This window comes from Drosophila suzukii, chromosome X, assembly GCF_043229965.1.
Source record: "Drosophila suzukii chromosome X, CBGP_Dsuzu_IsoJpt1.0, whole genome shotgun sequence".
NCBI classification, from domain to species: domain Eukaryota; kingdom Metazoa; phylum Arthropoda; class Insecta; order Diptera; family Drosophilidae; genus Drosophila; species Drosophila suzukii.
Window position 1 is genome coordinate 19744191 of NC_092084.1, and position 17248 is coordinate 19761438.

Consider the following 17248-nt stretch of genomic DNA (forward strand, 5'->3'; position numbering starts at 1 on the left):
AAGCTAATATTTTCCTAAGAAATGAGCATGCAACTTTAACGTGGTTAAAAGTCAAACTGAGGAAAGTGAAAGTGATGATGGAAAACACAAAGATAAGTGCAAGGAAAGGTGAAGAAAGTGGGGCAGTATAAACCTATTTAATAAGGGGAAAATCTCAAAGTTTCTTAGCTGTAAAATTGTTAAGGCTAATAAACACTTTCAATAAGTAATAAGGAAGGATGGTAAAGGAAAATATAACATTGATTTATCCTTACGCAACCGCAAGAAATAAAGGATATTATTAAATCTTTGCTTAAACATTTGCTTTAAAAATTAAAATAGGGTATTAAACGCTTTCAAAAACTAAAAGGTTAGGATGGCAAGATAAAATTTAACATAGTTTCATCCTAATTCCATCGAAAGAAATAAAAGATAATAATAAATGTATGCATAAACAACGTACACCTCTCGTTTCATACATACAATAAAAGTAAAAAATTGACCACAACATCGAGGGCAATAAATCAACATCTTGGCCGGACTTATCGGCAAGTAAAGCCACGACATCAAGGACACCAATAAATACATATTAATAATCGCTGGGGATTAACAATTAAAGCGGCAATTATAACGCAGAGAACACCAACAACAGCGAGAAGAGAGCGAAAGTAGTTGAAGTGAGAATAAATCGGCAATACGTACACATACCTGCACGACTTCTGCATGACCTCGGCCCGGTTGTAGCCGCTGATCTTGCAGAAGGACTCATTGCAGTAGACGATCGGGAAATCGACGATTTGTGCGTTGGCCAAAAGAAACGAGCTGTCCGCTGAAAGAAACCAGAGGAAATTCCATCAGTAAATAGGTAATATATGGATTATATAAGAACAAATATATTATAACATTAAGATATAAAAACATCTTATCCCAACATTCCACCAGTTAAAAGACAATATATGGATTATTTGGGAAGATATATATTATAACACCTAAAAAATATCTTATCTCAACATTCCATCAGTATATGGATTATTTAGGAACAAATATATTATAACATATAAAAAACATCTTATCCCAAAATTTCATCAGTTAAAAGACAATATATGGATTATTTATCATGGATTATTTATGGATTATATATCATAAAAAACATTCTATCCCAACATTCCATCAGTTAATGGACAATTCCATCCGTTAATAGAAAACATATGGATTTTTTAGGATTAAATATATTATAACCTATAAAAAACATCTTATCCCAACATTCCATTTGTTAATAGACAGCACATGTATTAGTTAAGAACAAATATATTATAATATTTAGAAACATCCTATCCCAGCACTGAAATTCTTATTCCCATCACCACTCTCTGTAAATGTATTTACTCACTTACGCCGCAATCAAAGTTTTGCCATAAAAGAAATCACCTTTTTAAAGGACAGCTATTTATTTTGCAGTTACCTTTACCATTTCACTACTTCCTCTGAAAATGGCCAACGACAAATTTGTCGCTGTCAGTCAGCCAGTGAGTCAGTCCATTGGGCTCTTGGCGTGGAAGTTTATCAAAATATTTGAGCGTAATTGGAACATTTCAAATGTTGTCATTCATAATCAAAATCGTTTTATTGACTGCAAGCCACCCACTCACTTTGGCGAATTAGTCTAGTAAGTTGTCAGAGATGGAAGAGAGGTACAAATGTACATATAAGTATGCATGTCGTGTAGTGTACCAACAAGGTACTGAGGTTAAGTACTTAATTTAACTTACCATTTTTAGGAAGTTATTCAAGGAAAGATATCAATGATAAATTCAAATTCATATTGCTGCCCATACAGATTTAAAACTTCAGGTAAACCATTGAAATATTTCCAATTATATTCTTAAAATGATTGAGAAATAAGGATCTCAGGTTTAAATATAAATGTACTCCCAAATCATATTAGCTTTTGGCACTTCGCAACTCAAATATCTTAGGTTCTGAATTTAATTCCATGTAAGTTGAGTGGAGGACTCAATGCGAGTACCTAGCTGTATACCCAGATAATTCCCATCACTTTCGTTTGGCAGTTCGACTAATGGCGGTTGTTATTGCTGAATTTGTTGCAGGCAGTGCGAGTACGAGTACGGGTTTGGATTCGAATTCGAGTCCTCGGGCATGTAAGCAGGTAACATGTGTAAACCACGCGCTGGCATCGCATGGCAGGGACATAGACACGGACATGGATGCGCAGACATACGGACAGGCAGAGATACGGACAGGGAGGCATACGGACAGGCGGACATACGGACAACAATACGGACACGGACACGGCATCGTATGTGTAGCTGGCATCGACCTGCAGGCGAATCTCCGCCCATCCGTACTGCCCTTTACTATACCATTAAATCTGACTGGTTGTTTTACTATTTACTTGCTTGCCATTTGGCATGTTTTCTCTTGATTTTTTCACATACATTCACTTTATTTTTAGGTGATTTTATTAGTGGCGATTAAAATGCTCCCAACTGGTAGTTTTTTCAAAATTAATTTGTATAATTTTAAAAGAATATCAGTCCATAAGGCCTACTATGAAACTATGTAGGCGATAATGTAGTGATATAAGTAGATTTAAAATATTTTATACTTCTCAGAGTTTAATTTTAATTTATAAACCAAATAAATATTAAACACCTATATCATAGGTTTAATTATAAATAAAATAAATATTTATTTATTAATTTTTTTAAGGCCCCCAGAAGACTAAATAACTAAATAAATACATTTTCTTCAGTCCCTCAGAAGACTAAGTGCTTGACTCTTAAAAACTCCGAAAAAAAACCTTCTTAACTGTGAAAAAGTTTTTTACAATGTAAATATCATTAATGTTAATGAAATGTATAAAGTAAATAACCCCAAATCTGTAAGATACTTTCGAACAGGCATTGATTAGATCCCGAAATAGCTTGCAGCAGACACAGATTCGGCCCACCTGGTCCTCACCTGGCCGAAGGAAAAGGGCGCGAGTGGAAATCAGTTGCTGTTGCTTTTTATTGACACTACGGTGGAAAGTCTGGAGACTGGGAAAGAGACTTTGACTGGGTTATAGTGGAAATGGTAATGGTAATGTCGGGGAGGTGCCCCTCAGCTGGCAAATGCAAATGCGGCAGGCACGCCATTCCCGGCTGGAGTTGCATGTCGCAGGGGCCAGACGACGGGAGCGGGAAAAGGGGGGGGGGGGGGGGGAAAAGCGCTTTCGAAGTGGAGGAAAATCGGTTGGGAAAGCGGGAGAAAAGCACACTAACCCACATTGACATGGACATGGCCAAGCCAATGAATATGTATAAAAATATTCGCATGCGATGGCTCGATGGCTGCTGCCGCTGCCGCTGCCGTTGGAAAATGGAAAATGCATATTTATGTGATACACACACACACACACACATGAAGCTCTTTTTACGACTGCAACAAGGACATCATCAACAGGAACAACAACAACAGCAACGCTTGCTACTTTGTAGTGTCAACAGTTGCCGTGACTGAAACAGAGAAAAAAAAAAGGATATACACACTGGAGGAGGTGGGCGGTACTATATAGGTGGGGGCGTGGTCCTAACGGCTATCTCGTTACGCTCTGCATTTGACTGTGGGTGGTTGCAAAAATGGTGGCACAGGACCCACCTCAACGTTTAAGGGAGTGCATCAGGTTGGACCTCTGCTTCGCAACTAAAATTGGCCGAAACTCTAACTTGATTATCCAAAAGTGTTTTCAAATTTGTCTAGAGTATAACTTTTCGTGTGGCCCTAAAAAGGCTCGAAGGCATTTGCAAATATTACGCATGCGAAGGGCAATCTGCAAGTCGCATTTATATTTATTATGATTAAAAACAACAAATTATAACTTTAGGGCGGTGAGAATATTATTACCCATACGACACGTTATCCAGGTCAGTGTTTTTGCAAGTGGAAGCTAGCTAAAATATTTATCGGGCACTCTATTTTTAGGACAACACTAAGAGCGTTTGTAAGCTTTAAAGCTGTCCACTAAAATTGTTTAGATCTATAGAGTATATGTTTTCATTGCCATGTTCTACACATTCCACATACAATGTATCACTTACAGTTTTTACTTTGTTCAATTTTTAAAAAGTATTATTTCTTCAAAGGATAAAGCACAGCTTGAGTCCTCTATGCATTATTTTTATCAACCTAACAAAAACAATCCTCAAAAGAAATGGTTTTTGAATATTTTTAAAGGTTTACCTAGTTAATAAGATCAAAATATGTATTAATCGAAACAGGATATACTAATCTTTAAAGTAACGATTATAAAGTCAGAAATTTAAAGATAATATATGAAAATCAAAGAAACTCTTGAGAAATATCATATTGATAACATCATTATTTTATGGTTATTCATAGACCTCGGATTTTGCTTATTTTTGAAGGAAAAAGAGATCGATTCTGAACTCCAAAGTTTGCTTTATCAAAAATATAGTTTAAAACTAACTGCATATTTACATTTTATTTGAATATCTGCATAAAACTCAAATGCAAACTATAAACATGCAACTTATTTGTCCGCCAACTAAGGTCCACCCTAATGGACATATGGCCAGGACCTCTGCGGAGGCGCTTAATCCTTGCAGTGCTCGCCTGCTTGTTCCTTGCGAGGCATAAACCTCGCGGTTGCCTTTGTGTGCGTGCCTGATTTTGCCATTATGTCAGCGTCACAACATTTTTCACTCGGTTGGTTGGTTGTTTTAGGGTGGCCCAGGGCGGCTTAGGGTGGCTGTTTGGGGTGGCCGTGGGTGTGGGTGTGGCATGTGTGGGTGCATGGCTGTTGCTCTGCGGCTGCGACACTTAATGGCATTCAAAGCTGGCGGACAAAGTTTTGCAATTTGCCTTGGCCATTTCTGTCCGGCAGCGATTCCCTTTTAAGCCGCGGATTGCAGCCATCTCGGCCCGGTTTTCCACGGCTCTTGGCCCGATTCGCCACCGCAATTGGAGCGGGGATGCAGGGAAGCCGGGGAAAAGCAGATTGGGAGCAAGGTTTTCCCGGAACAATTTCCCCGCAATGAGATCACAATGAATGTGTAAACTATTTCCTCCTGGGCTGTGCGATGCTGCCATGTCAGCTCAACAGATGTCACTGAATATTTAAAACGGCATTTGAAACTTCGTTTAACATTGATTTAAAATCGGTTTCTCAGAATGTCAAAAAGGATTACCATCTGTACTTTGAGACTTAAGAGCATTTACAATCATCATAGTTAGAAAAACCCTTTTAAGTTTGCCTTTTGAAAATACTTTAAGCTATGTAAAATATTTTCCAGGGACTTTCATAACTATTTACCCCTCAAATAACACCATCAGCACACGCCAAAACTAATAAAGCACTCTGGCCGTCAAATCAAATAATAATATCGCAAAGAAATGAATATTTCATTGCTGATTGACAGCAACATCTCCCCGGCCAGCGTTTTTCCACGCAGCCCTGATTGCCCAATTATTTATGAGCTCGATCAAGGATGATGTATTATAAATGTCAACATCAACCGACAGCAAAAAAAAAAGGCTGAAAAGCTGAAATGCAGAGGGAGAAGAATCTCGTTGGCCAGGAGGGTGACTTACGATTTAATTAATGATTTTTTGATTTTTATTTGAAAGCCAAACAAAGGAGAGGCGCAAACAAAGTATCGAAAATTGGGAAGGAGTATATCTTGTTTTTGGGAACTCCGGGTGTTCGGGTATTCGAGTGCTTGGGATTGAGATTAGGATTAGCTTTTACGGGGGCTGACAACTCAACCTGAAATGTCAACAAGCCGGGGCGGAAACAAAGGAATTCGGATTGGGATTCCCATTCCCATTTCGGATTGGGGTCCATTTCCCGGCAGGCGGTCCATGTTCCTCGATGATTGATGAGGCAGCCTTTTGGCCACCCACTTTCACTTTCACTTCTCCCCTCTCTCTCCTGGCCAATTAGCCGTACAGCATTTACAGTTGTAAGTTGGCCAAAAACGAGAAAAAAATGTAAAAATAGCAGTACGTGGGGAGCCTTGTCGTTGATTGATTTGGATTTGTGCGGTCGACCGCAGTCCAAAAAAGAGTCCTCCTAAGTGGATTTGTTAGGGGAGGGGCCTTGGATGGGGTTGAGTGCCCAGCGAGGGAGGGGGGACCTCCGAGGGATATAACAAAACTAGTCCATTAACTAAATACACCCCGGGCAAACACTCTCACTCGCACACATGCAAATGTGGTTGCAATTTCGCAAAACTTTCATTTCCGCTTGGCCACCGCACAGTGGGGCAAATATTGATTTCTTTGAGTGAGACTATAGTATTTAATGTTTGGATTATAACGTAAAAAACAAGATATGATGATTTCTCAATGTCAAGTTAAGGTTCTAGATTGATATCTGTAAGATAGGGTTTAGATAAAATTAGATTGTTGGGAAAAGCAAATTGGATTTCTCATTGGGATGTTAACTTTAAGATCAAATAATCTTTACAGAGTTTGTTATCAGTGTTCCATTTGGTTTGACATATCTTAACCGACAAATTTAACTGGAAGATTTCCTTTAGTTAGAGTTTTCATTAGGATTAAACCATAATTGGTATTGAGAAACTAAATTTGTTCCAAATCACCAATTTAACTTAACGACAAAAGATAACATGACGTTCAGAAAACGGCCCTCAGTCATGTTCCAAACTTGTTCCATTGATAAATATATTTTTTCTAAGCCTAAATTATCATATATTTTATCATATATCAATATCATACCAATTGATAGAACAAATTGCGCCTGGATCCGAGTTCTTCTAGGGATTATACTAAAAAAGCTTTGTTCTCTTGTTTCACAGAATTAGAAATTGGTTAAGACTTTTGCTGAAGCCATTAAATAAATAATTTTTTAAAGCTGGAAACTTTTTGTCTTTTGTTATTTTATGTTTTTTTGTTTCCTAGTCTATTTTTAGTTTTCCCCACTGTGCGGGCCACTTCCTCCTCGGTTGCTGTGGGTTTTCCACACTTTCCCCTGCGTCCATATTACCCTGTATATGTACACCCCTTAATTTCCATACCCCTTTCCTCGTGTCTCCGGCCAGTTTTGTCATTATTTTTTTGTGGTTCTTGCATTTGCCATCTTCCCTGTGGTTGTCGGTGTTAGCCCTTGTTGTTGCTTCTGTTTTCTATTGTTTGGAACTTGTCACAGACACACAGACCACACACACTCACACTAAAAGAATCATTTGTTTGGCTGGTTTTTATGACATTAGTGTGAATGGTGAACGTTATACGGTTCAGGCGGCACAACGGTCCTTGCAATTATCCTTTATGCACACCTCGCCTGTTTTCCCCCCTTTTTGGCCCCCATTTTGGACCCCTTTCAGGCCCCTTTTATCCTGTATTTACCACCCCCTTTGGGGCTGCGATTAGGCCACAGATTGCCAGCTGGCCATGCCATTTTGTCCTCCATTTCGCAGATCCTTTAACTTCGTCTAACACTTTCTCTCCACCCCCCTACCCCCTTTCACTTAGCCCCTTTTCACCAGGCGAGTGCATAAATTTTATTGTCCGAAAAGTAAAAAAGGCTCGGCCTCCGTCAGCATTGCGATTTAATTACATTAGCGACAGCTGGAGAATGCACAAAAGTGGGTTTGGTTCGTTAAAGGTGGAGAAAGGTGGTTGAAGGAGAAAGTGTGTGGGAGGGGGTGAAAGTGAGAGTTGGGGCTAAAACACGACAAAACCACGTTGATTAGGCCAGCCTGTTACCGCTACGACTCCTTGGGGCATGCTTGAAAAGAATTGCAACCAAGTTCCCTAAGCCCTTCGTTCCCTTTTCCCTGTTTTTTTGTCGCATAATGGCATTTATAATAAACCTCGCGCTGCTCCCCTTTCTTTCGCACTTTCTCGCCCTGTCTCTGTCTTTGTGCGCGCCATTTGGCGTTTGTTATTAAATTTGCATAATTAAGTGGGAAGCTGCGATCCAGCACGAAGCCAAACCGCTGGGAAACCGAGCGAACTGGAGATAGTTGGAGAAAAAATAAAATGGCAGAAAAAATAAAATGGCAAAAGTCAGCTTCTGCTAAAGTCCGAAATTAATTGAATTTGCCGGGAAACTAAAAAATGGCAAGAAATTAAAATGAGAAAAATTTACCATTGAGGGCCTAATTTCACTGCTGAACATTTAAACTTGCATAAGTTTTGGCTTGATGAATTAGGAAAGTTCCAGTTGAAAACTTCTTCAAGCTAAATATTTAATAGAAATTAAATGTTTATTAAAAAAGAAAGTTATAATCGATTAGGTAACTTTAAAACTTTTAATATTATTTATAGAATTTTTAATAAAATCAAACAGGCCAATGGCCACAAATCAAGTACTGATTGAATCCAGTGAAAAATGCAGTGACATTCTTGCTGTGAACAAAAATGTCTTTCTGACTTGCCATATGCTCGATTCCAATTTCGTTTTCCATTTCTTCATTTTTGCATTTCCATTTACCATACCCAACCACCCCACCCTGCAACTTTGTTTGATTACTTTTCATGTTTTGTGACTGCTTGGTGGACATTTGACTTCAAGGTCAACAGAGTGTTCGTGCACACCCATAATACCCAGCCCACCCATTCGAATCCCCCCCTGGATTCCAGTAAACTGACTGTTCATTTAATTTTGCCCGCGGGGCCTGTGGTTCTGCGATTCTCCGCAGTCCTTCCAATATTTTCTAGTTTAAATGCTCTCCAGCATTTCGGAGACCTTCCCCAACAAACAAAATGTACGTGGCCATACAGAGGAAAAAAATATCATCCACTTTGCATTGTTAAAATTTTAACGAAACTAAAAGAAAAGTATTTGTGTTATAACATATTCCTAAAATATATATATTGAGATAATCTATATTTATTAGGTAGGTAATCCACTATATTAAATGTTCTAATAATGGTATTATAGTATCAATATAATATTGAGATAAACTATATTTATTAGGTATTTACTAAAGGTTCTAAAAAATGGTATTATAGTTTCTAATATAAAATATTTTAATTCTTGTTCTATGTTATTTATCAGTCTTTAATTTTAAGTTGCCTTAAAAAGATAGATTAATTTAGGATCATATTTTTATTATCAGCATTATCGCCGTGTCTTATCATTAATGGTTTCAGTTTTGATGCCTTGCCAGCTTTCTCACTCATGTAGTTTATTTTGATATTGAATTAACTACCGATTGCTTGCCAAATTCTGGCGACTTTCTTTTGCTGCGAGTGTGAGTGTGTGTGTGTGTGTAAGTGTTAGTGGGTTGACCAACACTCGCACACTAGCAAAAACAAACACACACACAGACAGCCGCAGAGCTGTTGGCGCCATCGGTTTGCCACGCTTCGCTTCGCCTCGCATTTGCTGATGCCACATTAAAGTTTTTGGCCCCGTCAACGTCGTCGCCATCGTCATTTCCTCTGCCCTCTCACTCTCTCTCTCTATCTATCTATCTCCCTCTCTCTCTCTATCTGTGCGAGTGTGTGTGTGCAGGGATGCCTTGGCTGATAAATAAAAAAAGAATGGCGAAAAAGTTGATTGCGTAAACTTTCAACTCGGTCCAAACCAGCTACAAAGTGGCCGGGAAAAGCAGCCAACTTTTCCCCAGTTTCGAAGTGCAAGAGCGAGTTTTAGTTTCACACATACACACACACACGTCTGTATTCCCAGGATACGTGTGTGTTTGTCGGCCAACATCTCCCTTTCTCTTTCTATCCTTTGCCTCCATTTTGCATTTTGGCCGCAACTTTTGCGCTGCGTTGCGTGTTGCGAGTGGCCCCAAAAAGCATGCTACACTTTTTGTGCCAAGCAAATTAGCCACGCACTCACACACCCTCAACCCCCCACACACACACACGCATACACAGGAAGGCTAGACAGAGAGGGCGATATGTTTGCGGAAAGCAAGAGAAAAACGGCACTTGGCACGCGATTTTTAGCGAATTTTCGGTAGCCACCTCAAGTACTTAATGCTGAAGCATCGCCTTATCTGCATTTAGATTAATATCCTTGGATCAAAGTTAGTTGCTAATAGTTGTTCATGCCACATTCTGGTTGAAATGCTCGTGAAAATGTGCTTAAATATTAAGTACTACTTTTACTGAATGTCACTTTGTAGAAATTGTAAAAATAAAATAAAACTTCTGTGCCCTACATGTGTGACTTCCATTTGTCTTATTTTTACAAATAAGCTGATTTATAGCAGCGCTTTTCCATTCGAATTGTGCATTTCAAAAAACAAATTTACTTTTCGCATTGGTTGGTATGTCAATATTAATAGTTTTACACAAAGCTAAATCAGTTCAATATAAAGTGCAATAAACAGCTTTTCAGCTTTCAAATTTTGTTTTAGCAAAAAGGGGACACAGCATATGAACTTTATGGGAAAAAGGAACTATTTTTGCAATATAAATCTCATTGGGTATCCAACGCATTGAATCACAGCCATGCGTCACTTTCACACTTTGTAGTTTTCAGAAAATCAGAATTCAATTTTTTTTATTGGAAGGTATGTCAATATTAATATCTCTGCACAAAGCTAAACCAATTCCATATAAAACGCAGCGGTATAGCAGCAGCCCTTTTTTTTAGCCAGAAGTGAAGAATAGAGTTCTTCGCAATATATAGTACATCTCTTTGTGTGGTAAACATTTCCCCATTGTTTTCAACAGAATGAAATCCTTTCGTGTTTGCGAAGTGCACAGTAGGGAATTGTGAATTTTTTTACAGGAAACAAAGCGAGTTTTTATGAAATTATCAATATTTGTGAATGGAGAACACCTGGTAGGGTGTTGAATAATCTCTTCCTATTAAATTGAAATCAGAAATCGCTGAAATACAGTTCAGTTTTGGTTGAAAAAGAATATTCCAGCTTAAGGAAAAATTGCATTGAGTTACATTCTATTTTAATAATACTTTCAGCATGCTGACTGAGTATCTTTCAGATTCTACGAATAAAACTTCATAATTGAAGATTTAAGGCTATTGAAACTTCCCAGAAAGTAACTTTGTTTACCAACACCTGTATAGGTAATGAACCCCCATAATCCAGTGCTGGAAAATGGTTTAATAAAATATTCATTATTGTGCAGGAATGAACAACACCTTGTAGGGTGTTAAAGAAGTTTCTTCCAACTAAATTGCAATCAAAAATCCCAGCAGATAAGGTTGCATTTTGGTTAAAAAAGATTTGTTTGATACAAGGGAAATTTTCATAAAGTTGCATTCTATTTTACAAAGACTTTTACCATGAGGACTGAGTATCTTACAGAATCTATGAATAAAATATCTAAATTGAAGATTTAAGGCTATTGAAACTTTACAGAAGGTAGCTTTGTTTACCAACACCTGTATAGCTTATGAACCCCCATAATCCAGTGTTGGGAAATGCCTCCCCCGCTGTCCACCCATTATGCCCGCACTTTTTGTGCAATGGGTTCTGGCAGGGATTAGGCTGCGTCTTAATTTTGATATGGTCTGCTCTGCCACTTCCAGTGGCGCCCGCCCCCTTTTTGGGGCCCACCTGCCAGGCACTTCACACAGGGCCAGGGGATGGGGCAACAACTTAATCCAATTTGACTGGACGGAGGTGAAACTTGGGCCTGCCCAGTGGCCCCCCTCCCCATGTCCCGCCCCCTGGCCACTGTGGTCATTCTTAAATGGCCTTTTACTTAATGCTAAGTGTCGTTTGACTGCTGTGCAGACCCCCCTCCTACTCCTCCTCCCCCGCCACCCATGACCCAAAACTTACGCGCTGTTGTCTAATTAAAGCGATTTTGCTGTGGTCACATGTCGATAATAATGTGGGGAATAACTCTGTGGCACATCCCGCTGAACAATGATGGACACATGGCAAAAACAGGGGAAAATGGGGGCACTTCTGCCCCCCCTCTGTGAGGGACCTTCGTCTGGGGAAGGGCATTATAAACGCAGGCCTCATAAATTACGCAAAAGTCGTAGTCGCCGCAATCAGAAAGCGTGGGAGCAAAAAAACGTCTGGGGCGGTGCTCAATCAATTGTCGCCACCTGGCCAGTGGACTGCGGCCCTGGTGGCCAGCTCTTGGCCATGGCATTGGGGGCCCAGACCCGAGCAGACCCCGCCCAAGGTAGGCATTGATTTCCATGGAATTTCTGGCAAAGGTCAAAGCGGCGCGAAGCCCTCGAGCGAAGGAAAATGTTAACTAACGGAAGAAAGTTGGGGGAGCAACTCGAAAGCATACGGAATAAATGATTTCCCCTGAAGGATGGAAGTTTAGTAGGTGCTTCTGGTTCCCTAATAAAATTATAATAATAAAAGTAATAAAAACCAATGTAAAACTTTAAGGAAACAGTTTATTTTTACACATAAACATATTTTCTTCTCATTGAAAATCTAGAGATTCCATGATAAATGTTCTATTTTTGTATCCGTAGTTAGGATTCCTAACATTCCTTGACACCCAGCTTTTGGTATACGGAAAAAAAATTTTTTTTAAAGGAAGAAAGTTTGGTAGGTGGTTTTGATTTCAGTTAAATCTTTCACCTACATTTTAGAGAAGTTCAAAGTAAAACTTTAAGGAAACAAATTATTTTATAAATAAATCCTCATTCTCCTGATTGAAAGCACTGAGTATCCATGACAATTGTCCTAGTTAAATGTCCTAACTACACAGCTTCCTTGCAACACAGCTTTTGGGATACGGAATAAATGATTGTCCTCAAAGGAAAGTTTTGAAGGTGGTTTTGATTGCCTATATTAATGAAATCCTTTTACCTACTTTTCAGAGTAATCTGAAAGAAAACTTTAAGGAGAGAAATTATTTTTAGAAATAAAAATCCAAGTAAGCATCCTTTTTCATTGTTGAAAATTCCTTGTTCCATTTATAAATGTTCTGGTTTGGCATCCCAAAATGTCTTGATACCCAGCATTATGGATACGGAATAAAAGATTTTCCCTAGAGAAAGTTTAGTAGGTAAAAATCCAATTAAACATAATTTCTGCTCATTAAAAACACCGAGTTCTTATGACTAATGTTCTAGTTTGGTATCTTAAAATTCCTAGAAAGCCAGCCTTTGGAATACGAAATAAAAGGTTCTCATCAAAGTAGGTTAATAGACTATGATTCCGAAATAAAATTATTTTAATAAAACTTCAATCATTTTCCCACTTTTTAGGTAAATCCGAAGTAAGACTTTAAATTAAATTAGTTTCCTCTCTCCCCATTGACAACACCTCGTTCCCATGATAAATGTCCTAGTTTGGTATCCCAACATTCCTTGACACCCAGCTTTTGGGGCGTTGATTGGTGGCTCAATTGTTATGATTACACCTTGCTGTAGCGACGCGACAACGTGGCGTATGATTAATGTGCTGCAAATACCTTACCCGTGGCAGTGGACTCGCCACCGCAGGAACCGCACAATGGCCGAGTGACACGAAATCTTTGCACTCGACCCACTCGACTTGGCCAAAGAAAAATTGTTTATTTAAATTCGCCACCCTTTGTTTGCTTTGATTTACTGTTGCGTGCAAAAGTCCGAGTTCGAGTCCGAGTCCAAGTCCGGTATCCCAAGTCCGTGTCAACAGGCCAGGGCACAGGAGCAACCTTTTGGCCAGGTCAGTGCGGATTATTATGGCCATTGCTGTTTGGTTTCGGCCCCCCATCCATGGCTCTCCAGCGTTTCCTTCCTTTGCGATTTATTTTCTTCTACTCTTTTTTTTTTTTTGGTGAAAGGCACTCGCCATGCTTTGACCTTCTGGCCAGCGAAGAGGGGGTTCTTTAAAGCTGCGTAATGGGGTGCAGTCGCGCATTTCCGGCCGCCCAAAAAAAAAAAAAAAAAGAGACGAAAAAAAACGGGTCAAAGACGCAGCCCCAGCAACAGCAATGAAAACGGCAATAACAACAAACGACAAACAACGCGAAAAGTTAAGTGTCGCAAACTGAAAACGCAAGCAAAGCAAGGCAAACGAAGGCAGGGCAGAGCAAAGAATAAGGGGTGGTTCCCCCGGAATGAAAATAAAAATCAATAAATGTAATGACCGCCCCCTTTTTACACCGTCTCCCTGGCGGCAAAAAACGTTAATTTACACGAAACAGCGACAATAACAAAAACCGAGGCGAAAACACAGCCATACACAGACGGCAAAAAAAAACGAAAAAAAAAGAAACACTGAACAAACAAACAAACAACGAAAACGAACGACGAAATGAAAAATGAAAATCAATAATAAACAAACACACGGACATCGGAGAAGGAAGTGGCGCCCGAACAGGGAACCGAGCGGGGAATATGGCGCCCGAACAGGGGGACAGGGACGTGCGACAATGACAGCAGACAATGATTGTACATAATTGCAATTGTTCACCGATTGGCCTGCGTGAGGGCGTTTCCCAATGCGGCTTGTTGCATGCCCCAGCGAGGCGACTCCGCTTGCACACAAATTAGTGAACGTGTTTGCTGTTCTCCCTCTCTTTTTCACTTTCACTCTAACACTATCTCTGTCTATCTCTGTCTATCTCTTTCGGTCGTTATGTCATTTGTGTGCGTAGGTGCGATTATGCTGATTTTGCATGACAGTTGCCCTGGGCATCCTTTTGCGTCACTGGCTCTGAGTTTTCACACAAAATGGGGTTTATCTCAATTATCACCAGAGCATTAGTAATCTGCTACTTTTGGGGACATTTTTGGTGGGGTTTTTGACCGATTTCAGGGAGTTCCATTGGGGTTTTAGCAGCACGATAATTGGGAATAAAGCAGATTCTTTTACTCTATTCAATACCCCAACAGACCTTTAATTTTCTAACCATTTAGCACCTATTCGGGCTCAAATTGGTATTGATCTTTTCTCCCATTTTTCCCCCCAATCGTTGCTCTCTGCCCTGATTCATCGCTTATGCGGTTATCATTTATCCATCGACGTCTGACCTGGGCAAACAACACCAGCAAGGCAGTGATGGATATCGCCTGGCACGTGTTTTCTTTTGTGAGCCACAAGGCGTATGCGTAATCAATTGTCAACAGGCAGGCAAAACATTCACGAAAATGGATGCACTGAGAGAAAATGGCAAACTCATAGTCAACTTGTAATTCTTAATATAGAAACCAACATAGAAATTATCATAAACGTCTTAATTATACCATTGAAAAATGTTAAATTGATAGTGAAAAACGGTATTTTTTCGATAAAAGCGAGTCAGAGTATCAAAATATCGAATTTCATTGAAAAATCATCTCATTATGATCAAATATAGAAAAGTAGATCTATTTCTGAGATTTTTCTTGGGCTGTACGCGAAGTTGGTGAAGAGAAGTAAGACAGCTTTTGAACGAATTGCAAACTTATTATTCATACCACTGAAAAATGTTAGATTGATAATGAAAAATGGAATTTTTCGATAAAAGCGAGCGAGAGTCTTGAAATATCGTATTTCATCGAAACGAGTATCAGTTACTAATTTATTTTTGAACAGTTTGTCTAACTGTGATCATATCTAGAAACGTTGCTCGATTTCTCAGATATTTTTTCGGGGTGTACGCAAAGTAAGTGAGGAGAAGTGAGACAGCTTTGGGGCGGATCTCCTTGCCATGTCTCTTGGCCACTTTGTCCACTTTTTGCTGCTGCTCCCATCGCTGTTGTTGTTGCTAATGTTGTTTGGCTTGCTGACGAAGATCAAACAGCCGCGCCAAGTGTCGAGCTGCGACCTCCTGGGGGGCAAAGGCCATGCCGAATGGGCGGGGAACGAGAGAGCAATGTGCACTCGAGATAAACGTGCGAGGCAAACCGCAAAAGTGACAAACCCAAAAAAGGCAAACAGAGGGAAGGAAAAAAAAAATGGAAAAGAAAAACAAGGGCAAAGTTGTTTGTCTCTTTTTGCACACCTCCATCCACCAGCCACTTTTCCAGCCCGCAGATAAACCACTGAAAAATGCTTGCCATCGGACTAGTCGGGATTTTTGTGGATTTTGGTTTCGGGCCCCCCCCTCCACCACGAGTGTGTGTGTGTGCCTTTCTCTTTGCAGGGGGGCTTTGCGTTCAATTTTAATGAGTTTGTTGCCAAACAAGGACAAACACACGAGTTTTTGCCTATTTGCAACTTGGGGACAAATCGAACAGGCCGCCAAAGGGGTTGCAAATGGAAGGGAAAGGGGTTGGTACTGTCCCGGAAGCGTGAGGCATAAAGTCAACTAATTAAAAAATTTGCCTAAGCCAGTTGCTCTTTTTGGCAGTGTCTTTGGTCAGTTTATCGCCGACGTGGCGGAAAATTCGCAGCCCAAACAAACACCACGGAATGGGGGCCATCCACCTTATCCCCCCTTCACCATTTATCCTCCTTAAATTTTCCAACCCATTTACTCGGGTTGATGGATTTCTTTCGGGAGGGGAATTAGGGGATCGCTGGCTGTGAAATATTGTAATGAGGATGGTTTTTAGCGCCAACGGAAGTATCACAAAGCTTCCCCTTGAAATCAATCTGGCAAAGTGTTCGTTTCTCACTACTTTTAAATACCTTTCTCGGCTTAATTTGTATACAATGTTTCTTTTTATACCATTTAATTTACAATTCTAATTCACTTTTCGACACTGTTTTCTAAAAGTTTGGTTTTATTGCTTTTAAAATCATTAAAATGGCATATTTAATCCCGCAAAAATCAATAGGGCTTTGAAATATCTTTTAAATGTCATTTTAGGTGTATAAAAGTATGCAACAATATTTTTTTTAACTTAGTAGAATAATAAATTAATTCAGTAAGACGGCTATTCATTATTCACTGAATAATTTTAGACACCTTAAATTATATTATAAAGTGATAGTAAGACCCTAGGGATTTGTAAAGTCGTTTTGTAATCAAAAACCATTTTCCAGCCACAATTAAATTTAAACCTAATCTAATATAATATTTAGTTCTTTGCTGATCCTTTCCTGAGTTAAAAGGATTCTTAGAGTCAGAATAGGGGAAAAACAAATTGCCTAAATTAGCTTTTATCAATATATTAAATTCGAAATAAATCAACAAAAAACTGGGACAGAGTCAAGGGCCAAGAAAGAGGGTTAAGTGCTGTAGACAGACGTACCGTGCAGACATTCAAATATGGGCACGCATTTTCTGGGTCTTGCTCTCCACTTTCCTGGTCCGCTTTCCTTATAAAACCCCCCAATACCATATATTCACCTACACTTCAACTTCAATCTGCGCCCGTTTTTATTTGTGTTTGGCATGGAAATCACATTAGAATCTATTGCTTCACCTGACGACCCATTTCCCTCAGCCATTT

General features: G+C 39.5%; 1 protein-coding gene across 13 annotated transcripts in view; it reads right to left on the reverse strand.

The window, feature by feature from the left end:
* eag (ether a go-go) overlaps positions 1-17248 on the reverse strand; it is a 65389-nt gene that overhangs the window by 25824 nt on the left and 22317 nt on the right. For 9 of the 13 annotated variants that reach the window (XM_065867558.2, XM_036821288.3, XM_036821283.3 and 6 more), the window contains exon 4: positions 682-808. In XM_065867558.2, the coding sequence (XP_065723630.2) occupies positions 682-808 (127 nt within the window). The remainder of the gene's footprint in view (positions 1-681; positions 809-17248) is intronic. The other 4 variants (XM_036821284.3, XM_065867556.2, XM_036821286.3 and 1 more) reach the window with 1 other exon arrangement.